Source organism: Aplysia californica, unplaced genomic scaffold (assembly GCF_000002075.1).
Source record: "Aplysia californica isolate F4 #8 unplaced genomic scaffold, AplCal3.0 scaffold00046, whole genome shotgun sequence".
Taxonomy (NCBI): domain Eukaryota; kingdom Metazoa; phylum Mollusca; class Gastropoda; order Aplysiida; family Aplysiidae; genus Aplysia; species Aplysia californica.
In genome coordinates, this window is record NW_004797316.1 from 84439 (window position 1) to 109917 (window position 25479).

At 38.0% G+C, this 25479-nt stretch overlaps 1 protein-coding gene across 4 annotated transcripts in view; it reads left to right on the top strand.

Annotated features, from left to right (window-relative positions):
• The window catches only part of LOC101858922 (desumoylating isopeptidase 1), a 13390-nt gene extending 2556 nt beyond the window's left edge, over positions 1 to 10834 (top strand). For all 4 annotated transcript variants that reach the window (XM_035968202.1, XM_005092395.3, XM_005092394.3 and 1 more), the window contains exons 2-6: positions 4933 to 5128; positions 5891 to 5985; positions 7122 to 7231; positions 7637 to 7759; positions 10621 to 10834. In XM_035968202.1, coding sequence (XP_035824095.1) covers positions 5044 to 5128; positions 5891 to 5985; positions 7122 to 7231; positions 7637 to 7759; positions 10621 to 10714 — 507 coding nt within the window. In that variant the 5' untranslated portion in view covers positions 4933 to 5043 and the 3' untranslated portion in view covers positions 10715 to 10834. The remainder of the gene's footprint in view (positions 1 to 4932; positions 5129 to 5890; positions 5986 to 7121; positions 7232 to 7636; positions 7760 to 10620) is intronic.
• The last annotated feature ends 14645 nt before the right edge of the window (positions 10835 to 25479 follow it).

The following is a 25479-nucleotide window of genomic DNA, read 5'->3' on the forward strand; positions in this document are numbered from 1 at the left end:
CACACCGATAGACAGTATTCCGAAATGAGGAAAAACAGGTCTTGTTTCACACCGGGTGAGAATAACCTACGCTGGCAAGTCTCACCCGGGGTGAGAGGTAATCGTATTTTTATTCTCACCCCGGGTGAGGATAGCCACTTCCATTTTTTCTACTAATACACCCGTCTCATGTACAAGCTTGATATACTTTATTTCTAGTAGTATTTTGCATGCTGAACACGAATATGGCCTTCATTTTTGCCGCAAATCAATAGTTACTGAGTTATTGATGTTTGAAAACAGAACTAGGACCAGTGGCGTAGTAATATTTGACTTATTTTTAACAACAGGGGGGGTTTCAGGGGGGCATGCCCCCCTGCATTTCACAATGATTTGATGTTTTGGCAATTAGGATTGATATTTACACGAAAACAATTGATTTGCAAGGGTTTTAGTGGCCCCACGTGTGTTCTGCAGCAAAAATTATGGCAGTTTAGCCTTCATATCAGTGTATCTGTGTGTGGGGGTAAAAGTAAAAATTTACCAGGACTTTTGAGTGGGTTATATATATGAGCAATTGCCAAAACGTGACTCTCTTGAGACTCAGTGGTGCAAAAAAAATTTTCTTACCAATTTGACTCCCTTTTCTGTCAGTCACAGATTGACATTTAGTGCTCATATTCCTAGAGTATTAGAGCAAGGAGATGTAGGGTTTCGGAGATATGGGTCTATTGGTTTGGCAACCAGTGTATTTCTTGTATGTAACAGTGATGACAAAAACAGATAAGCAGCAAGGCAAATTATGGACTTTAAATTCTATTTGTTTAGTAAACAAAGACTTAGTACACTATGAACTCCATTCATAATGGTAATATAAATGACAAGCATTGTAACAATGACGCAGTGCTCAGAACATGTCATCATTGTTATGTACACGAAAGGACACACATTGGACATTATCACTGACAACACATCACAATAGTGAAAGGCTGTACAAATACAGTTATCAAATCCTCAGTACCAGAAAAAGACATGTGTAAAACCATTTTTAAACTATTATGAGGCAAAAGCACAAAATCAATGGAGCTGACTTGTACATAACAGTGATGACAAACATGACTTGTACGTAACAATGTACAGGAAAAGACAAAGTCATGCCTCCAGAGAGAAATGCGCACTCTAAGAATAAAAAAAAACCCAGGAGAGGTTTCTTTTGCTTTGAAACAGATATCAGGTCATATCAAAGACAGTGGATGATCTCAATTATGTTGCTAATTATGACAAACAGTACTCGTACATAACAGTGATGACAAAACATACTGGGAAAATGTAAAATCATGCCTACAAAGAACAAATTTGCTCTATGAGATACACAGATCAATAAAGGCGTATTTTGCTTCTAAATGAATCTTGCATGTATGAAATATATGTTGAAAACTTATTGATATTAGCAATGATGACAAATATTACTTGTACATAACAATGAAGACACAATGACACAATGTATTGAAAAAAAGCATAACATACCAACAAAGAACAAATGTGTATTTTTGAGTTAGACAGATAAACAAGGACATGTTTGTTTATTTGTTTGAGAAAAGAGAGCACACATGATTTAAAAAATGTTTGCTCTTAGGACAATGTAATTTCTAGTACGTCAGTCAGTCTTGTACGGCTGCATGACGACACACCAAACGTCATCACTAAGCACAAAAGCTAAATCTATAACCACAGAAATGATCCATCTCTCAAAGTTTGTTCGCACGTCACACTCTTGTTCCAGGAATCCAATGTAAACGCCGCAATTTCACTAAAATATTCAATAGGGTGGCCTAAAAACACTCAAAACAGTCCAGTACGTCACATTCAACGTCAAATTCTTGTGCGTCACCGGACGCTAACGGCAATGACTACTTTCATTTTTCTCTTTCCCCCGTTGCCTCCGCTGTTCTGGGGAAGCGGGTAAGGGGAAGTCACTCAAGAAAATAATTATATCCGGGCACTGTTGATGATCCGTTCAAAACAAAATTCGGACTTCCGGTACGTCGCAAAGTGACGCCAATCACAGCGAATATTAAACAGCCGACCGAAATCGTAGATCTAGGAACCCGATGTTCCTATCGTGCTTCGCGGCTTTTGAAGTATTGAATAAACGACAAAAAGCAAAAAGATTTAACCAGCTACGGTGATTCTACTGAAAAATAATGGTGTTTTCTGAAAACACCTAGTCCGTGACGACACGACTGACGCACAAGTGATCCGAATTGTTAGTTTATTTACAATCAAACAAATAAACCGATTTCTTGAGCAAGTGAACCTTTCTCGATGACAAATAGCATAGGATCAAAGCACATGTAAAAAAACCCACCCAAAAATACTAAATTTTGGACATTCTTGGAAGTTTGCATTGGTGTGCTCAAAATGACAGTCTAGGAATCACTAAAAAAACGAACATTTTTGGCAAAAAATTTACAAACTCAAGATTGTAAAGCTGACATAGGGTCTGAAACTGCTAATGCAGGTACTACATCCTATATTTGACTTGTGTATAAGTTTTGGAGGAATAAATACTAATGCATCACATTTTATGCACACTAATGTGAGATGTGTGTGTGTTTTTCCCCACGTTTTGGCAATGGCTCATTGTAAAAGATAGGGTTTAGTATATGATTGGGCAATAAAGAAAGTAAAACTGCTTTCGTATTTCCTTGTGTTCTCCTGCTTTCCACTGTCTCTCTACCTGTAATGTATATTATTATTAGTTACATGTTAATATCTGAAAACATACATAATATGACATGATTGGAAAAATCCATATTTCGACGTGACCGTGATTCGAACTTGTGAGTGAGAGAAGCAAACATGATTAGTAATCCAAAAGAGTACCACTATGCCACTAGGCTGTTGACACAAGGGGGTTAAAAAAATTCTTAAGAACCTACTGGAGTTAAGTGGGAGTGTATGACCTTTAAAAATTACCAAAACACAATTATTTTTTTTATCTCTAAGGATTTTGCCGAGGTTCCGTCACAAAATTACGACAGCTGATGGGATCGGCTTAAAAAAATAAAAATAAACAAAAGTAAATTTCTGAGTCGAGTCTACCTAATTTGCATAAAAGGGAGGACTTGTGTTGTTTGAGTTGCCACTGTGAACAAACGCGGATTTCTCCGTACCAGCCTACCTTTATTTCATTTTTTTTCGTGCGCACGTGTCGCGGTTGGGGATGAATGAAAAATTATACAAATAGCAATTTCATTTCGTACACGTTTTGAACAGAAGAAAAAAAGAAAAGAAAAAAAAGAGCCTTAAAAGGGAATTCCGTGGCAACCAATCATCAAGTGTCTAGATCATGCACACAAGAACACACACTCCTTAGTAAAAAAAATGGAGTAAAATATCGTTTAATCCCCTCAGGGGGGGTGGGAATAAGAGAAAATTTTATTCCCTCCCGCGGTAGAGCTGGGTCGCTAGCGCGAGAACAGAACTGAATTGCCACTCTTCCCTGCGGAACGCGATTTGAGATTCACTTCAGCGGAACAGTATCGCCTTCCTATTCCCGATTCACTCCCCTGTCGCTGTCACCACCTTGTGGCTTGTTTATAACCTACTGCTGGGTCGCGAGTCGAAACGGAACTCTTAGTATGGCTCCCTTTATTTTACAAAAGATGGCACAGTCCAAACCCCCCCCCCATTGAAACAAAATTAACATTAACCAATAGACAGAAGGAATTTTATGGAGCCATTGTTTTAGCGAATCATGGGGTGTGGGGGAGGAGGGGGGGTGAATTTATGGGGGGTCAGTAGAGGAGCGCAACAAAGGGTGGGGATGGGGGAGAGGATGGCGGGCGAGACGTCTCGATGGCGGTGCAACAAGAGTGGGACTTGTGAAGTGGCGTTGATATGACACTGGTCCGTTTCATGCATACAACGAGCCCGAGGCTTAGTGTTCCACGAGCACTCGCGTACTCGCGATTCTTTGAAGCTGACTGAATCGCGAATCGCCACTCTCAGATTTGGTGAGCAGGATCCAGCTTTAACCCGGGGTGGGTGTAATGGCAGCTGCAAAAAATAGGCATACTGAATTGTACATTAATTTTTAGTTTGCAATACCTAAAGTATTTGTTTTTGAGACGAAACCAAAAGGTGCCTTACTGACACTTTTTTACTGACAGTACATGTATTTTAAACCTGAATAATTACTAATGAGACCTGTGTACTCAACAGGTTTCTGATAGGGCCTAAAATAAGTACGGCTAGACTGGCAGGCTATCCGCACTTATTAATGATGGCTGAATTGTAAGTAAAATTTTAGTTTGCAGTATCTAAAGTATTTGTATTTTAGACGAGACCAAAAGGTGCCTTACTGATATGCATGTATTTTAAACCTGAATAATTACTAGATCTAATGAGACCTGTGTACCCAACAGGTTTCAGTCAATAGGGCCTAACCTAGATCTAAGTACTTAAGTACGGCTAGACAGCTAGGCTAGCCGTACTTAAGGATGGCTAGACTGGCAGGCTAGCTTAGCCGTTTCATTTAAACTTTGTAGGCTGCACTGAAGGCCTTAATAAAAACATAAAACTTTGAAGCTGTTTTCTCAAAACTTTGGTTTAACACCCCCTCTTACAAATCCTAGCATATCTTAAGCTTTAAAATATTCAAGATTCGGTCAAAACATTTAAAAAGCAGCTTCTTTACTTAGCTTTGAATTTCTCTCAAGAATGTCTTTAAACTCAAAATGTAAAATTCCCAACAACTGGGACCTTTTTTCAGGCACGCACATACAATTATTATTTGCTTTATAATACAAAAAAGCATAACTTTCTTTTTCAACGCCAATTTCCTAGTAAAAATTACTAGATTTAAAAAAATGATTATTATTGTTTCAACTCATACTTTATATCCTTTTTTATTCTTCACATGACTTGCACCTGCACTGATACACATAGGATACCAGACTGCCTCATTAATCAAATTAAGAGACATCTTGTGCAGTACAGTGTAGTCTTCAAAGCATCTCCAGATAATCCTCCTGCTGCTCAGCACAAACCAGTGGAGAAATGTCTTCAGATTCATCACCTGTGCAGGTTTATGTGTATGACCTCTCTGGGGGTCTGGCCAGAGCAATGTCTCAAGGAATTCTGGGTAAGACTTACAGAGGTTTAGGTACAAAGACATTGATGGAAAGAATCTTAGAATTTTGCTCTGAATTGTTTGCTGAAGTTTGTTTGTATGAAATAGGTTTTTAGGGAAGAAGAATTTATGTCAGAGTTTAGGTGAAGCTCTTGATTCAGCAGGAAAGATTTTTAAAAAATTTATTTCATGTCATGTGTTTTTTATTTGTAAACTTTGATGAATAAGAAAATAGGCACTGTGCGATACTGAAAACCTCGAAAAGAAATAGAGGATACTATACCTACTACACATTCTGTTTTTATTTTTTCCAACAAAGAGAGTTGTGCCAGTTTTGAAAAATAATACAAACAGTATTTATCTTTATGTTGCTGTAGTTGCTTTAAATTGAAGAATTATCTTGGACACCTCGGATGTAGATGGATAAATCTGTTTCAATTACAGAGATTGTTGTTATTATGTTTAGCATAGGTGTGGACAGGCATAGCTGGCTGGTCTATCTTTTTATCTGTTTTTGCAAGTTGTCTTCTTTTTTTTTTTGCTTGTGATGTTCTCTGTCCCTTTCACTTCTTCCCTCTGCAAACTCATAGGTAGTTTTGAAAAATGTTGTACTTGTGAATTGCACCATTGTGGGAGAAGAAAATGCTACTTCTTTTGGCCTTGAACAGTGTTATTAAGTCAAATGTGTTTTGCATAATTTACAGGAGTAAGCATGTATTCAAAAACAGTTTACCATTTATTCACACTTCTTAATTTCTTGTTTTCTGTTTTCAGGCAGACAAATAGATGGTGTGTGGCACACTGGTATAGTTGCCTTTGGACAAGAATATTTCTTTGGTGGAACCACAGGGATAGAGGCATGCGCCCCTGTAAGTATTGTGAAATTTAGTTGTTTGGGAAGCTTATTCTTTTTCAGCTTCAAGATTTGCATGACCAGCTTGATCGATGAACACATCTTTTTTTAGACTGGCAAAGGTAAAGATTGGCCTTTCTGACCAACCATGTGCAGAAATGCCACTCTTGTCATTTTAATGTCATTGTCATAGCAAGGAGTATGTTTATTTGTGGATTAATAAAAAGTTTGCAAGGCCCTGTCCATAGTCATTCAGCAACTTGGTCATTGGTGTCAGGGAAGATTTATATTGACTTGAAGATGGTTTGTATTTGAAAATTAATGTACAGTGGGTCTTTACTTCTGGAGTATTGTGTTTGTGACTTTGACTTTAGTGTCTCAACTGTAACCCCTGCTCTTCTTTTTTCTTTTTTTTTTTTGGTAAGTGTTTTTACGGCGCTCGCAACTGCAAACCCATGCTCTCTATGCACACCTAAAACCCATTTCAAGTTCTCTGTAGGTATTGCAAGACTACAGCTTTGGCAGGTCTGGTTGTGCACCCTTGGAGGCTGTCCCATCACTAACATCCATTTATCTGCTCATCAGTCATTTCAAGTACAGTAGCACTCTCATAATGGCTGTGAATGATGCTGGTTTTCCTTAATTTTCCTCTTCCTCCTTCTCCTCTCCCTCCATCACCTCCTACTAGTTTTGCTTCTGCTTGGTCTGCAGCTAGTGTGACTACTTCATTCTACTGTCTAATAAGGATTCTTTTTTTTTTGTAGCTCAAAAGAGATTCTTGAGGTAGAAGCTACTGAAATCCTGGAGTTCACTAATGTTTTGATGAATAAATCAGGTTCCACGATTTATCTTATCTGCTACTGATTCGAGTTCACAGTTTAGCCTCAGTTATGTCAGATTTTTCAATTATTGAGTGTAAACACCATGTAAATGTATGAAAAAGTAGCGAGATTATAAAAAAGATTGCACATATTTGTGAATAATGGTAAGTTGCTGCTGTGATTGAGTCTTTAGCCTGACCTCATAGAACATAGTAATGTACATTCTTATTTAAGGATCATTTATTGTATTTATTTGTTACCAGTACTTTGAATTGTAAATTAAAACTCAATTTTTTGTGTTTGGATTTTTATTCCTTTTCTCTTTCAACAGGGTGGCACTATTCTTGGCAATCCAACACAGAAGGTTGATTTAGGAGTCACAGAAATTCCTTTTGATGTTTTCATGGATTATCTGCATGAACTAGCCCAAACCTCATTTAGGTATGTGAAAATATCAGATTGTTTATTGCACTTATATGTAAGTGTAAACAAACCTATGTATGTCTTCCAGAAATTTCAATAAAATGTTTTTCTCTCTACTTCCTAAAATTGTTCCAGCATCAAAGCTTAAAAAATGTTGACTGTGGATATTCTTCAGGCTGCTGCAGGGCTGTTTTTTATGTACTTGACTGCTTTCCTATCTAGTGCACAAGTTCCTTCGCTTGAGAAGTAGTCCCTAATTACTTTAAGTCTTTCACCGCCTTAGTGTTTTTGTATTCAGTTCGTACTCAACTCAATGTGATAAATTATGGCTTTTTCCCCATACTTGTTATTTAATGAAATTTTATGAAATTGTGAAACATGAATGCTCATAACAAATATCAATTCTATTTCCTGTATGTGCAGAGCAGAGACATATCATTTATTCCACCACAACTGCAACAACTTCTCCTCTGAAGTGGCACAGTTCCTCACAGGAAAGGATATTCCCTCTCACATCACCAGCCTCCCTCAAGACGTACTTAGCACGTATGTATTGGATTTTGTTAGTTGACAATAAATATGCCACTGGGGACCAAATGAATTATTGTGATGGAAGAGTACTTAATCTTAAGGAAGCTGTGGGTCAGTTTATGAGGCCTCAGGATTGGTTATTTAGCTTTGTGATCATAGTTTTATTTATGAACCTCTGAAATTTGGCACAAATTGAACTAAAATACTTACAAAAATTTTAAAGAGAAACTTTTCAATTTATGCATGTAGTTGTTTCGAAAACATATTCTGTAGTCAATTTATTTCTTTAAAAAATTATTTTTTTTAAAATCATTGATCGAAAAAGCTTTAAAATTTGGCTGGTCTTCAGTGACTTTTTCTGAAACTGACTGAAAGATACAGAAAGCAAATTAATGCTTGGAAAATTTTTTAAAATTTCACTTTGAAGGGATCCTAGAAGAAAAAAAAATGAATGTAGAAAGATTTTCATTAACCAGTTGTACAATAATATATGATGAACATGAAAGCTTTGCAGTGAACAAAATTCAGCTGATTGCTTTGTTTTTGAAATGGTTTAATTCATTAAAAAAAAGAAGAAAATACACCCATTATTTTTGCCGTGACTTCCAAGATGGCCAGCTCTCTCAAGTCTTAAGAAACACTTCCCTTTTGTGACTTTTAACCCAATTCACCCTGCGTTGCCGCGGCGGGCTGTGCACTTGTGTCCACCTGGCTTGCCGCGAGGGGGGGGGGGGGGGGGGGGGGGGGGGGGAATCGGTCTGAACTTGACACACTGACCTTGGACACGCATTGTGCCCAAACCATTTAAGTTTAAGCTATGAATATTAAACTTCGCTCAGATTTTACTAAAAATGTTCTTTTAATATTAGTAGAGAGAAAAAGGAAGGAAAAAGCAGAGAAAACAATATATTCTTCGTCCGGCTGCGACTCATCGGCACTCAATTTACTCATAACAACTTATAGTAAATCTGTGGTCTAGATCAAGCTTTTCTTCGAAGTTTTCAAGGCACTAAAATCAGTCCGATCGCCTTGTTTTTCTAGATTTATTTCTACTTTCACTTTCTTTGCCACTTAAAACAAAACTAAAAACATTGTTCATGTATTAAAACAAACACAAAAATAGCCGTGGCACTGTTGGTTTCTGTGGTTGTTGCTTCTTCTTCTCATCCATGACGATTTCAGTGTTCGCTTTCTTGCCATGATTTGCGGTGAGAAAACAACACAACTAACTCGTACTTGGCAAAAAACTGGATCGAAACAAGCTAGCAAAATTTTTTACAAGTCACAACTGACCTGTTACTTTCAATAGAAACCTAGATACAGTGGAAACCATATATAACAGGCCCGGTAATAACAGGGATCCGGTAATAACAGGGATTTTTTAAATCCCCGTTTTTTCCTACTCTTTGTCTCTATTAAAAGTTATCGGCAATAACAGGGCCTCATCACAGCCCAACCGGTTATAGCAGGGACAAAGGCTCATTACAATGTGTAAAAAGTGAGAGAGAGAGAGAGTAACACAGTGATGGAGCAAGCCTGCGCAAACCATGCCACTGCAAGCACACGCAGCGTGTGAAGCGAAAGAGGGCTGCGGTGTGCTGCAGACCTCGATCTAGCCCGAAACCGTAATGTGTCACCAACGATGTCAAGCGCACGAGAAAATGCCTTTCAGTTGACAAAAAATATGAAATAATCCAGGCTGTTGACAAAAAGCAAGCTCCACTGGCAGAGATTTGTCGTCAGTTCGACATTCCACAAGGGTCGATTCACACCATAATCAAGGATAGAGAGAAGATAGTGGCAGCATACTCCAATGGAAAGTTTGCTCTGGATCGAAAGCAGATGAGACTACCTGATGCAGGTGCTGTGGACCAAGGTCTTCTGATGTGAGGCAATGGAGAAAGTTGGTGCCAAAACCCCTGTTCGTGGGTACTTGTGGCAAGGGAAACTACCCATGAATAAGTACAGCTGGATAAGTCCACAAATGCTCACTTTCCTTGCATTTCTGATTTAACAGGGATGGGATATAACAGGACATTTTCTCTACTCCCACCATCCCTGTTATATCAGGTTTCCACTGTAAGTGGTTCGGACTCAATTTTGTGGACTGGTATTTGGAAATGACTATTCTCGTAGCTTGGTGGATGGAAGCGCGTGGCAGCTATGAACTATGAGTATAGTCGTAGCACTGGTGCAATGGGTGAAAAGAATTACCTTTGTATTATGAATTAGTGCATGTAACAGATTTTCCCATTCCATTGGTAATGTAATGTAGATTTTTACAGTGTTCTGATTATTGAATGTCCTTCTCTAAAAGATGCAATAATGTTAACATCATTCGTATGAAAAGAACTGAATGAAAGAAATGCTTTTATGATTTTATTTTTTTCAAGTCTGATCTATTTGATGAACCAAGGCATTGAAATTCCTGACTTTTTTTAGCAATAGTTTCTGTCCTATGCATTTTTTAGTGCACATATCTTTTACGACACAAATGCAGTAACTTTTAGAATTGTTTATAAATGTATGTGACATTATTGACGTGTTTACTTGACTTGTTGGTAAAGTCTGTTAGTTGGGCTTTGAATTCTGCTTGGAAGCTGTTTAGGAAAGAATTGGCCTGAATGTGAATAAATAAGATATTGTGTTTTCAGCAAGTTTGCTGTTGAGATTTGATATTACAGTCTAGCACGCACATAGCGAGCAGTTCAAGTCCTCAATCTTTGCTTATACATATATATTCTTTGTATTTAAAACATATACTTAGCAAAATTTGTACATAACGAAGAAATTTTCGTATCCAGCAATTTTCGCTTTGTGCGTGCTGGACTTATAAATATCATTTAAGCAACTGGGGTTTTTTTTTCTGTCCTCAGGCCATTTGGTGCAATGATACAGCCCTTTGTGGAATCCATGCATGTACAAGGAGGCCACTCGCCATTCCAGTCATCAAATAATCCACCTAACTAATGTCAAGTTTTCATACATTTGCTTTTGCTTTGGTAACGTTTCGGGTTGTTTTTTCAAAAATATATGTCTTTTCCACTTAGCCAAGAATATAATGAAACCAGTGAATCTTTCCGGGAAGATATCTAAGGCACTCAGTTTTCTCTATCATTTCTATTTGCGTTCTCACAGTTGTCAGCGGCTGGGCAGTGTTCTTTAACTCTTGTCCTGCGTCTGTGCTGAGATGCGAATCTTATCAGCAACCGATTATGTCGGACGCTCTGGGCAGGTTGCCGGGGTCACTCAGTGTGTACTGTTAGTGTACAGCAAGCGCGCCTGGAAACGTGTATTTTCGCCATGAATACTGAGGGAGTGTGTTAACCGATGATGAAAATAACACTCTATCTTTTATAGCTTTCTATTTATAAAGTGTTACGAACACATGAATAACCCCCTCTCATAAACTGATAAGACATTACGAGTAGTTATGCCCATTCGAATAACCTTTATAGACGCTCTTGTTGTTATAAATGACCTGGGCTTTGAAAGGGGATAATATAGGTCAATTTCTGAATGTTTTACACTCAAATTGTTCTTTTTACCTGCACAATGGTATTCAAAATGATCAAACAAGTTTATTTTTTATCAGGTAGTATCATTTCATACAAAATCAAGCTCATTTGAAAGATTTTATATAGAAAATTGGAAGTCTTGTTAGTCTTGTTTCCTGACCATCCTTTCGAGCTCCTCATGTCTAAGTGGGTCAGTTTGTTCTATAATTTCATTGGACGAATATCTAGAGCTACCAACTTGGCGTGTTTTGAATGAGACGTATGCCTCGGTTATGAACCAACACAGGCGGTTCTAGAAGAAGGCTACAAACGCACACAAACTCAAGCAGACTGACGCACATACACTTGAGCTGCGTGAAAGCGTATCTGACGCGGGACCCAAATTGAACGGGAGATGAGCCAGGGGCCAGACAGACGTGGGACCAGAACGAAGGCGAGGTGCCGAAATAGGCCTATCGGGCGACATAAATCCGGCCCCCCACAGGATGAGGGTTAAGAACTAGTGATGAATGATATGCTGAATCTCAAAAGTGTTGATGTATCTACATTGCTTTTTACATGCAGAGTGACTTGATATGAGACGTTCATTTACACTGACAATATTCATAAGTGAACAATTGTGCAAGATATATATATTATTATTATATATGGAAACAAAAGAGTTACCCTGTGGACCCTTAAAAGAGCACTTGTTTATGTGCTCTCTTTGGACTGCTCAGACTTACTTCTGTACAAAGAGACTGATGGCAGTGCAATGGCAAATGGGAAATATGAGTCTGCTTGGGTGATAGAAAATGACAACATGAATTTTTTTCACGACAAAAGAAGATGAGAATTCTCATCGGAAGGTAACGTCAAGTATAGCTAAGTCTTTATGTGTTGGTGAAATTCGTTTGGATTTTTTCTAGTGTCTCGAGTAAAAATTGATAGGGTTAATAAAGAACTGAAACATTACTTGCTCTTTAACTTAAGGCCTGGTTACACGTAACGATAAGTTGTACTAAAACTGGACGATCTAGCGATCATACAATAAATCGTTAGGTGTAACCACAGAATTGTACAAAATTTGGACGATTGAACGATGGTTTGGAGATTCAGTCGAGAAATCAAGCGCTGCTTGATATTTTCCGTGCGATCACGGTGTCACTTGAGGGAGACGCACTGTGACGTAATTCACTTTGAAATTTGCCGCCGCGCAGAACTAAACTCAGGACTCAAATTTTTTAAATAATTATCGTAGGTAAAAACTGATTTCATATATTCGGAATCAGCGTCTCAAAATAAGCAAAGTTGCTCGCTGGGAACCTGATTTGGTGTGTTATTATGTATATTTTTGTAGTTTTATTATTTAGTTGATCGTCAAAGGTGAAGCTGTTCAAAAAGGTCACTCGGTGCGTTGCACATCTGCAGTCGAGTCATAGCTTCTGGTTCTACACACAACACGGTAGGCCTACAGTATGGCCACCCTTTTCAAAAGACACTCTTCTGCTATATACAAAAATAAAGGGGAAAAAAAGGGAGGGAGGGGGCTTCTGTGATCTAGAGGTACTGTTCGCCTTTCATTCATTAGGTCCAGAGCTCGAAACCTCCACATAGAGAGCAGGCAAATCGCTGTCGGCGCAAAGAGACATGGTGGCTTTATTACGAGGAATCTCCTCAATCTATAGAAAAATGAACGATAGATTGGAACATGTAAACCGACAACACAGTTCGATAAAACAGACAGTTCTCCCATACGACGAATTTGATACAATTTATCGTTGTGTGTAATCGGGGATTTACCGACGCAAATCTTTCTCAGTGTTCAAAAGTTTATTAATAAGTGTGTCATTTAAGGTGTCGTTTGATGTTCGTCTTCTGTTAAAGGGGATTGCACACAGTCAGTCGTGAACTAAAAATATAACTACTATGAGAAGAGGTAACAAATTCTTCTTTTCTTGTTGAAGGTTCAAATAGTTTGTTTGATACAATGAAACCTCCCTAATTGAAATCATAGCATTTTTGAAAAATTCCACTTTGAAATAATTGATTTGGCTTGTTGCATTTTGTGAATGATGTATACCATATAATTTGAGTGATGACAAAATCAGGGTTCGTACTCTCTCTGTCTTATTGGTGCCTGACATGACACATAGTGACGTTACGTTGGTAGCTTCAAACTTCAGGGGAATGATGTGTTGTAACAGTTTGTATGTATATTTTATTATAAGTGTATATATGCAGATGTGGGTGTATGTGTGGTTGTGAGTATATGCGTGTGTGTGTGGGTGTGTGTGTCTGTGTATCGGTGGGTGGGTATAATGGAAAAGAAAGCCACGTCAAATTTCTCAGCAGTATTTTGGTATTCTAACATATAGAGCAGTCTTTCATCTATGAGATTCTGTAAATATGAGTTCTTCAGTAAGTGATGATAACAGCTTGTAACATGTTTCTTCAGTGATTGTTCTTGTGTTTTAATTGAGTGTGAGGAGAGCAAATGAGGAGCAAGCTCATGGCTTCAGTCAGCTACAGTTTGTGCAGATTGAGTTAGTAGAATAAAAGAGAGGAAAAGGTTCCTAGATCCTGTGTCTTCTACTTCTATTGATATATGAATGATGTACATGTACAAATTGGAATGAAAGTTGTCCGTTGTAAAATGTTTTCTTAGGTTCGTCTGTTTTCGTCCAAGGTTTACCATTTTAATGTTTTGAAGTTGATGAAAATATTTTCGTTTTTAATGGGCCTTATATATTAAAAGCTTATGTATATTTCATGAAGATGTGATGCAAGTTCTTTGACATCAGTGCAATTATGGTCTCCGACTGAATCGTGTGCAGTGAGTGCATGGGCTAGACATAGGGTGAATTCAATGGGTGTCTTGGGGCATTGCCAGGAAAAATTGGATTCCCAATGGAAAAGTTAAAGTTGTGCGTTTTCTTCCTAGTTAATAAGCTAGTGAGAAAGGGTGGAGTGTTTTTGAGAAAAGCATTGTATCTGATTATCTTCAGTTTGCTCGACTGATGGAATGTATCGACTGCCTTGTAACTGAAAGACGCAGATTTTATGAATGATAACTCTATGGTGTACATGTACATGTATGCATATTATTTGGTGCACCCCACACCCCAACTCCATGGATAATACAGAAATGCTTTTTTTGACCCAAGAAGTTTGAAGAAGTTATTAATATTATGAATTCCAACAAATTTCCTGTTGGTCAATATACAAGTAAGCAGTCTTATAAGTTTCAGCTTTTGCTAACACGTGTGAGAAAGAGAATATTCTAACAATCTTTTATTTACTGAGTTTCCTTTTTTATTCATTCTTTTTTGTACAGTACTGAAAGTCTGTGATGCAGCAATTTTTTAAATTATTTTTTATATGGCAAAGTTGTTACTTTTAGCCAATATTTACATTTTGGAGAAGCCACATTTCCAGGTGTCATATTGATACTTGTTTGATTTGTTCTTTGTTCAGGATGGGATGTATGATTATAGTGTACTGTTGTTATGGAACATGTGAACACAAAGTTGTAAAATCAAAAGTAAAATGGACATTTGAAATTTGACTCCTGGAGTCACATGATAATGTTCCGTTTCCTTTCTCCGCTCACTTTTAAAAGGATTCTTTTCATGTCTTGGAAACTTGACATGGGTATGTAGATGTACTGTTACTGTTTGAAGGTATTAAGCGCAAGTGTTTTTTTTTCTGAGATTGGAAGTTTCAAGAAGTGAACAGTAGTCGAAAAGTTTATCGTTGAATGTCAGGAAAGTTTTTATTTATGTGTCAGTTAAATTATTAGCATATAGTTTTCATTGAAAAACTTGAGCTTAAATTTAGAGAGAAAGAATGTTCCAAACTTACGAGGCAGTTGAGTGAGCCTAGAATTGAGTAGTTCAGCAAAATTACAAAGTTCAAAAGCCTTTATGGGCCCCTTCAAAGCTTTGTATTGCAGTCTTTGTTCTTAATCCAAACTACCAGTACACTAGGAAAGTGTTTGAATAGCTGCTTTGAAAAATTTTATTTTGCTTAACAGCAAAGAAATAATACTATGTTGATTGTTATTAGGTTTGCCTTTTTTGTTTGTTTTCATTTCATTTCTTTTAGAAGGTGTGTTCACATATCTTACATATTCCTCTGAATTGTGTTAAAAAAAATAAAACATTTGATCATACAAATACTTTCAAAGTTTATCATTGTTTAACAAATCTGCGATATAATTTCAGTTGACAAGACATTTGAGCTCTGTCGGGTTGAAAAGCAGATATATACATCTGGTAGAGAGTGGTGAGCTCTCCACCTGCTGACCAACTGTCATCAGTTTTTTTTTAAATGAAAGTTTTTTTGTGTGTTAGAGTGAAAGAATTACTGCAGTTGTCTCCACCTACATGCATGCCATACAAAGGCATGCTCTGCTCAAATGCACGCTTTCGTCATATGACAGGTTTTTAAGTATATATAATTTAGATGTACAAACGCACGGTCACTTCTAAACACATGCTTCGATCCGAGAAACACGCGGACAGATAGAAGTTTGATAAAGGGAAATTTTCGCTACAGCCTACACAGCTTGCATTTAACTTCTTACGGCAATTCTAGACAACCGGATGTTTGGTGAGACGCAGAACAGAGAGTGATGGAGAGCGTTAAGCCACCCTGCTGACGGACACATAGATCTTGGACAGACAGAGTGATATAATGACAATATGTTTGTGGGGTGACTGAAAAATGTCTTTAGATTGGTCACCCAAACTTCTTCTTTAAGAGGTTTCTCACTGGTATTTGGGCGACTTGAATGTTTCGTCAGGCCCATGAATATGATTCTCAACACGTATGAATGTTGGAGAACTAGCTACATTGGTCAAGTGATCGGCTGCATTCGAAATACTTTAATGCACTCAATGAATCACTAGAGAGAAAAATCTCCCAGAATGTATGATATCATCTCTCTAGGAGTTTAATGAGTTGCAATCGACGACAAACAGTCGGGAGTGGTCGCTTGGAAAGCCGAGTGGCAAAGCGCTCTTTCCATTTATGACCATCACCAACAATTTCCTCTTATCAGCTCCTGACATGACAGTGCACACTAGTACAGTCAGTCGGTCTTTCTGTTTTTTTTCCACTCTCATTCAAGGCCTTTTGTTGTCATAACCACGACCTGGGAATCCTTTATAAAACAATGTTTCATCGCATTTTCGGCAAAAGCGACCCCCCACCCCCCAAGGGAGTTCATTAAATTATCAAGCAAATGAGATGGTTGTGTTCCCTCCCCTCAATGCACAGGTTCACATGAACGCATGCACCGTGAAAAGTGTGAACACATGCTTAGGAGCGCTCCCGAGCACTGTGCGATTAGGCGGAGACTACTGTAACACTATTATTTAATTATGGTCATTCAATGGAAAATTTTTTATTTGACCCCCCCATGTCTTCAAATATGATGATGATGCCCACCTTTTCCTATGCTGCTGTGACCCTGGCTGTTGTGGATTACGTTAAAGTTGAAGTGGTCGAAATGGGGCTGGACTGTACTTTGCATATTTTTTTTACCCATTGAGTGAGTGGGGGAAGGGGAGGAGCATGCCCTTTCACAGCAGAACTGAAGGTGAGATGCAAGCCCAATTTTTCTGAACCAACTCTGAATACTCCCAAATGTAGCTAAATGTTGGCCATTCACATAGCTGCCAACTTTTCAAAACCAAAAAAATAGACTCTACCCAAGCAGTGGGTCAAGATGGTGGACACTGGCCAAGTCTCCTCCCCCCCCCCCCCCCCCCCAACCTTTCACACACACTTTTCTGCTTTACTTTTAATAAATTCCAGCTGTTCAAAGACCTGCAGCAAAATATCTCTCCACTTGACTTATTAAGGGGCTTCATTCTCATTATTTGCAGATCCGGTCTCAAGAGAAAATCATTTTTCTTTAGCATCCACGTGTCCGTGAATCCTTTACCAGACCACAAGGACACTTGCTGGAAAATATGGGAAACCTGAAGTACCTGTAAAGGACCAAGACGGGAAAAGCATTTTTGGAAAGGAAGCTCAGTCTAAGCGATGGGTAGAGCATTTCAACAGTCTCCTGAACAGACCACCACCGAGTAACCCACCAAACATACTGCCAGCAAGAAATGAGTTACCTATCTGCTGTGATGCTCCATCAAAACAAGAGATTCTGGATGCCATTAAGAAGCTGAACAAAGGTAAAGCGGCCGGTCCTGACCAGATTCCACCTGAAGCCCTAAAAGCAGATGCCAATGTGATGGCAGACATCCTACTCCCACTGTTTACCAGGATCTGGAATGAGAGCAAGTTCCCAAAGGATTGGAAAGAAGGACACCTCGTGAAGCTTCCAAAAAAGGGGGATCTCAGCAACTGCAGCAACTATAGAGGGATCACTCTTCTCTCAATACCAGGTGAGGTCTTCAACAGAATCGTTCAGGAAAGAATCAAGACAGGAACGGATCCAAGACTACGGGATGAACAGGCCGGTTTCCGGAAAAATCGCTCAACCACCGACCAGATTGCCACGCAGAGGGTTATTGTGGAACAGTCCCTGGAGTGGAACTCCCAGCTGATTGTCAACTTCCTTGACTACGAGAAGGCCTTTGACAGTATAGACCGGGCGACACTATGGAAGATAATGAGACACCACGGAATCCCACAGAAGTTGGTGAACCTCATCAAAAGCATGTACGAAGGGACAAGTTGCAGGGTTGTACATGATGGCCAGCTCACGGACAGCTTTGACATCAAGACTGGAGTGAGACAGGGATGCTTACTATCACCGTTCCTCTTCATATTGGCAATCGACTGGCTGATGAAGGAAACCACCAGAGGACACAGAAATGGTATACAGTGGACACCATGGACACAGTTGGACGATCTGGATTTCGCAGACGACTTGGCGCTTCTGTCGCACACCCAGGAACAGATACAAGCAAAGACTTCAGTATTAAACAGCATATCGGAGTCTGTTGGATTAAGGATCCACCCCGGAAAGTCAAAGGTACTAAGGACAGATGCACAACAAAAGGAGCAGGTCACAATAAAAGGAAAGGCCCTAGAAAACGTTGAATCCTTCTGTTATCTTGGGAGCATAATTGACAGAGAGGGAGGAACAGGTGCTGAAATAAAGTCCCGCATTGGTAAAGCACAGGCTGCTTTCATATCTTTGGATAGGATTTGGAAGACCAGAGAGATCTCACTTCGAACAAAGCTGAGGATTTTCAATTCAAACGTGAAGTCGGTCCTGTTGTATGGATGTGAGGCATGGAATGCATCGCAGACTTGTATAAAGAGGATCCAGGTTTTCTTGAACAGGTGTCTAAGAAAGTTACTGAGGATCAGATGGACAGACAGGGTCACCAATGTGGAAGTGTTAAGGAAAACAAGACAGATCCCAGTCAGAGATGAGGTAGGAAGAAGGCCGTGGCGATGGATTGGACATACTCTCAGGAAGTCAGGCAGCTGCATAACAAAGAAAGTTTTGGATTGGAACCCACAGGGCAAGAGATCAAGGGGAAGACCTCGTGGAACTTGGAGAAGAATCACAGAAATCGATGTACAGAAAAGTGGAAAGACATGGAATAACATCAAGAGGCTAGCCCAGGATAGAGAAAAGTGGGGGGTGTTTGTCCGTGGCCTATACCCTGGTGCAGGGTGAGAAAGGCAATGATGATGATGATGATCCACGTGTCTGTGAGGAACAAAATTAAAAAGAGAAAGAGAATACGTATTATCAAAAATTAAACCGTACTTGAGCACAAAATCGTTTGTAGGTACTGGTTGGCAACTGCATTCCGGCCTATTTCAACACGATTTTGTTTCAGCATCCAGTCTCCTCTCAACACAAAATAGGCCATAGCAAAGGCAGATGATTCCACCTTAAACACTTAAGTTCAGGAGGACAGTCTGGCCTAAAAAAAAAGATAAATGGTTTGAAAGTGTCACCACAAAACACAACAAGAAGACTCAAATTTTATATTTGTGTCACGGCGCGGTGGAATCAAGCGCTCATCAATTTTTGGGCATGTAGAGTTATTGGTATCACCTTAAAGCTTGTTCATTTGTCACGCTTTTGAGGAACAAAATATCCATCTATCAAGATATTTGTGATTCAAGGAGATGGGGTCACCTGGTTCCAGAGGTATAATTAGTGAGAAAATGGTCACCTAAATTTGATGATTTCCAAAGCTGGAGAGTCCTTGGAAACTGAAAATTTACATATATTTCTGTGCCTTTAATCTATGTTTTCAGTAATTTCCATAAATATATGTGTTTTAAAATGAACATAAAAGGTGTTGGGCGGAAAAAAAATTCTATAAAATTTGCCAACGGGCAGAAAAATGTTCGTTTAGTCAATTTCTTTATTTTGATGAGCGCCTGATTTCACCACAATGCCTCATATTTATTTATTCACTTTGATTTTTATATCTTCCATTTCAAACAACATCCACTGAGCCTATAATAAAATGGACCTTAGAGGGGAAAGGGAAAAGGACAGAATCAGTAATCATCTATGAAGGCCACTAGTAGCCAGTTAAGTCTGCTTCATAATCTTAAATCAATGATTGATTTAGTTTAGAAGTAATAAATGGAAACTAAGCATAAAGTTCATATAAAACCACGCACATTCAAAACATAACCAAATAAAGAAACAAAATATGTTATGGGTGCACAGCATACAATTTTCATAAATGCTGTCAGAAAATAAAGAAAATTTATATTACCCTTCAAATAAAAATTTTCACTTATCAGAAATCATCAAAGTTAAAATCAAACCTAAGCAGGACAACCTTTGTTTGTCGAAATTTGAAGCTCAAATGACAAAACAGAAACAGCTGTATTATGATGCATTATAAGTATACTATATTATTATAGCCGAGTCCACTTGAAATGAACTTCTGAGTGTATTTCAAGAAAGATTTTTCGTATCCCTAAAAAGGGGAATACAGCTGAAAGGCCCCCAAAAAGCTGTAAATTGGGACATAGTTTTACAAAACAGAGCTCATCAAATGCGATTCCAAAGTAAACAGCACTTCTCATGAGCAATTGTTTTCGGCAAAAGATTTATTGTAAGCCATTGTTCACTAGTAAAGAATTTCCAACAAGCATTCACTACAAGAGGACTCCACTGCCTTCTTAGTAGAATCGGGAACTCGGTAGATTAGTTAATTTCTTGCCTAATCAAAGTACAAGTGAGATCATCATAAGCGAAGAACAGGTGTGTTACCATAACAGAGCATTCAGTCATAACCATTGAATGGTATCATCATCATCATATGTCTTACAAAAATACTACTACTACAGCTGTGACCACTGCCCATGTTGCTAGTAACAAGAGAGAAAAGATAAAACAAAACATTTTTTACTAAAGACCATGAGACGAACCAGAAAGAGATTACTCCAGCTGTTTTGTATCATCCTGAAGCCTAAAGCATGTAAACAAGGTGTAACAGCTTCATCCAGGCAAAAGCCAGTCGATTAACTGCATCATCGCAGCCTTTTTTAAAAAAAGTGTGCGACCACAGAGCCTTACAAAACATCAGAAATAATCAAACAAGTCTAAGTTTAATATATTTAAACTGCTCCCAACATCCATGTTACAGTCAATGCTGTATTGGTTTTAACTCAACTTTAAATTATAGTAGTTATTAAAATGGAACTTTTTTCATCTTCAAGTCAATTTTAATATACAATTTAAACTACATACACGAGAAGTCATACTACTGAACAATCCCATGAGTAAGCTCAGTTAAGTTGAAAAAGACACGACTATGCAAACATTTTTATTGAATGCATAAGAATAGAAATGACACTGAAAATTGGAGTACCCTCCCCAAACAGCATCAGCTACATCAGCCCAGTGAGGGATCAGACTTCAGTTGTTCTCAGTACTCAAGGTGGTATCAAATAAGATAATTAAAGCCTCAAATGTAGAATGACTTACATTATGCCAATTGGAGGTTCAAACTTTAACACTTATTCTTCAAAGGTAATACCACTATAAAGGTGCACAAGTTCCTTTAACACTAGTTAGAAAGACAAACACCTACAGGGTGACCGTTTGGCAGCCTCAAAAAGACTTCAATCTCTGGGATGAAAGCTATGAAATAAGAAAAAGATACTTGGGGTGAAAACATCCGGACACTCTATGACATTGAAAATAAAAGTATTTTAACGTACACAAATACATGTACACAACTTGCTACAGGCTTTTCGTTTCCCTGTTGGAAGACCTTTCTAGTCACAAAAAGGTCAGCACAATCATAATATTATTATCATTTCATTTTGTAAAGTTTTTAGAAATACCTTCTTCAAATGTTTCACTTGATATGAAAAATACTCACACATGAAAGCACATAAAACAGAAATTCACCTGTTCTACTTCATGTCTTGGATCAAAACTTGTTGTAGGCAGATATGACACCTTTCTATTCTTAAAACACATTCTATGCAAAGTGGGGAGAATCATCACTCACTCTGAAAGTCTAAATAAATTTTGAAATATTTGACTTCATTTATCACTTTGTTATGACATATTCCTGGCAATGTGTGCACATAGATCAAGAGAAGGAAAGTATTAAAGAACAGGGGTTTCCATTTGTCATTCAAGGTACTACTTGTGAAATTCTTATGCTGCTTTACAAGGATGCCAAAGCTGATTAAAACTCATCCTTTAAGGGCTCTAAATTGCCATTTTTCTTGAAGGAACCATAGCAAGAGACAGACAGATGGTTAAGTATCCATGTCATCATCACTCCTTGATGATAGTTGTTGTTCATTCACATACATTTTTAAACCCTAATTCCCAATTCAAAAAAGGAAAAGGAAAAATACAGCATCTATGCTACAAAAACATAGCCTAGTAGTAGCGTCATGAAATAAAACATCAAAATTAAAATTCAAAATAACAAAAAAAAACTGCCATTTGTTTGTTTTTCAAGTAACATATGACACATGCATTGTCACCATAACAAGGAATACTGTGAAAACTGTACACCAGGACGTGCACACAAAACATCTACAGACACGCAATATTTCACATCCTATTTCATTAAAGCGCAAGCTATGATGACAAAATGGTGATGAAGACTTCTTAACAAACGAGTATTCAACTGTGCAAAGACATGAAAAATATATTTATTTTCATAATATACACTTTTCAAATACATCTCTTATCTATTACAACATTATCAAAAACATTTTCCCTGGACATTTTTATTATCACATTACACAGAAGGTCAACACATTCAGCACCCAAACTCATTGCTCAAAGTAAAGGGAAGGGTAGGGTATGGATGGGGAGTGGAGTGGCTGGGTAGAGGGAAGGAGAACCCAGGTCTCCATCCTGGAAACAATCAACAAGATATTTCATGAACACTGAAACACACAAGACAAATAACACACAAAATTGATAGCCACAACTTGCAAACTTTAACCCTATCCGTACGCCCTGGAGTCATTTTGTACCCCCCGGTTTGTATTCTCCACATTTTAGAATACTTCTAGTGCGAAGATCTCTTTGAAACTTTCAGTATTTCTCCCAAAAAAATTATTTTGACAGACTGCTATGCAAAGCGTACGGATCGGATTAACAAGTAAATTTCCTCTTTGAAAGTGGTGGCACAGAGTTCCCCACATCGTACGGATACGTTAGTAAAACACGACGTACGGATAGGGTTAAGCAGTATCAACCTTGACCCTCCTCTCCTATTCAATCTCTCCCCACCCCATCCTTCCAACCAAAATTATCAAAAAAGCAGCAGCAGTAGCAGGCACAGAACTTTCTAGACAGGAGAGTTACACCCCCCACCCTTCCTGAAAAAAAAAATTAATTAAAAATCCCTTCCCTCTCCTACACTTATGGACAGTTGTGTATTACATGACTTTCCAACAACTCTCTTGGCCAGGGTAACTTGAGCAGCATAAAGTCAGTAGCACGCTATGTTCACCAGTGTGTCTTAACAAGGAGAACTAAGAAACAAGAGAATAAAACAAGAACAGGGAAACACAACAACAAAGTCATGTCAAGTGAGAATGACACTTTAAAAAAATTTTAGTGATAATCTCCAACAAATCATAGTCATGTTTGCCCTCAGACTGAAGGCTTCATAACTACATGAAAACATCATTCGCCCATGAAAATTCAAGCCCTTACACCATCTTAGTCCCTCAGAGCACAAGCAGAATGCTCTGTGGTGAAGACTCTGAGATGAACAACATACTGTTTATAAAAAGGTCAACATAAGCACTGGTCTAGACAACTCCTGAGTTACTCTTTAAGTACTTGAGGAAGGCGGACAAATCTCTTCACATACCCATTACTTGCAATACTTGGTAGCACAACATTCAGAGGCAGGATGGCCTTTTCACCTTTTATTTTATCAACCCAATAAACAAAGAAAAACAAAACAAAAAAAGCACGAAGAGGTAAGTTACGCTGGATTAGTAATAACCTTTATACTTTATGGTGATAAACTCAAAAAGCAGCCTGGTTTACCCCCCCCCCCCATCACTCTTTGTGAAATTACAAATGTCTTTTAATACATCCATATTTTTACATTACCAAAACCAGTTTATCTTTTTTTTTTTTTTTCAAGTCGTGGAAATATTGTAATCAGCAGGGATTCTAACAAATAAAACTTTTCTTATGGACCCTGAATTCCCACCATAATTTTGGCAGAAATAAAATATACCATCAATGATTCGAAAAGAGAGAGAAAAGTCTGGCTTTTTGAATATCTGATCTATGCATGCACAAGAAATTTAACTTTCAAATGAATTATGTAGGGCCTATTTAGACACCATAGGGAAATTTTCAAACATCAGTATGAAAAAGTTCACTACCCGCTACATCAAATTTGCTGTTAAAATGGGGATGAACCAATACATAATTTTACATTTGTTAAATAACTACCATTCGGCTTGAACTTGCACTGTGGACTGCCACTGATATCCAATTTATTCATCTTTTGATTGGACTGCAAACTCAAGACACTTCAGAAAAACCATAAAAAAGCAGTAAAAAACCCCAACAAAACAAAACAAATATCCACCTTGATGTAGAACACTACATTGATAGGGATCATATGATCACTGAACTGAACTGGCATCTTGAAGAGAGAATTTTTGCTCCACATATTGTCTTGGGTATGATTTTGTACAAACACACTTTAACTTGATACACAGAATAATAGCAAATGCTCACACAGCAGATAATTTGCTTTGTTCTTTGATCACATTTGATTTACCTTTAAAACAAAAAATATGAAATACACTTCCCAACCTTTAAAAAGCATATTTTGTGGTAAGTATGTAACTCACTTCACAACCTCACACAGATCTATAAAAGTGCAATTACATAGAACTACCATTGTCACTTAGTATGTGTTAAAGAGCACACCCATAAAAATGACAAGAAATAACACCAGGACCATGTACTTGCTGATGCAAGAGAATCTTTTCCAGGTGAATAGGTTTTAAAAAAATTCTCCTGCCCTACTACATTCCCAAATCCGAAAAAAAGAAAACTTCTGAAATCCAACCTGCTCTATCCACTGTGATCTCACGACATATGTGTCTGACTTACTGAAGAAGAACAGCAGTGTTCCTTTCTAATTTCACGAGAGGAACCCAAGCAAAAATCGTAAAACAAGTGGTGTTTATAAATTATATTCATTTTCAGTTCCAAGTAGAAACACTTTCATAAGCAATTTCCCACAGCATCTACAGCTTTCCAAATTCTTTTAACTCTAGTATTACTGTGACATGTTCAGGTGCATCAAGAAAAATTTCAGGGACTTACTGAAGTGAATCTCAAAAGAACATTTTCACATCACTTCCAAAAACATTGAAAGTCACACAAGAAACAAAATGCTCCAGAAAATGGATACTCCTACAACAAAACACTTTACTAAGAGTTTCCTTTTTATGTCATGCTGCAAATGCTAGTCAACAAACTTCTTTTTTCCAAAAAATACACAGAGGCAAAAATGTGAAAACAGGGCAGGCTATGAGGTTGGTGATTGTTGAAAAACAAGTAGACCTTCAATATATAAGTGCTCAAGAAAAGAGGGGAAAATACCACTTTACCTCAGGCACTGATTATATGTATTGCAGATGTCAACAAGGCAAAGACAAAGACTCACCCAACAATTAATACATAATATTGTCCACCTAGCCACAAATCTGATTGATTATTTTTCGACGCCTAAAAATGAGACGCAAATAAACTTA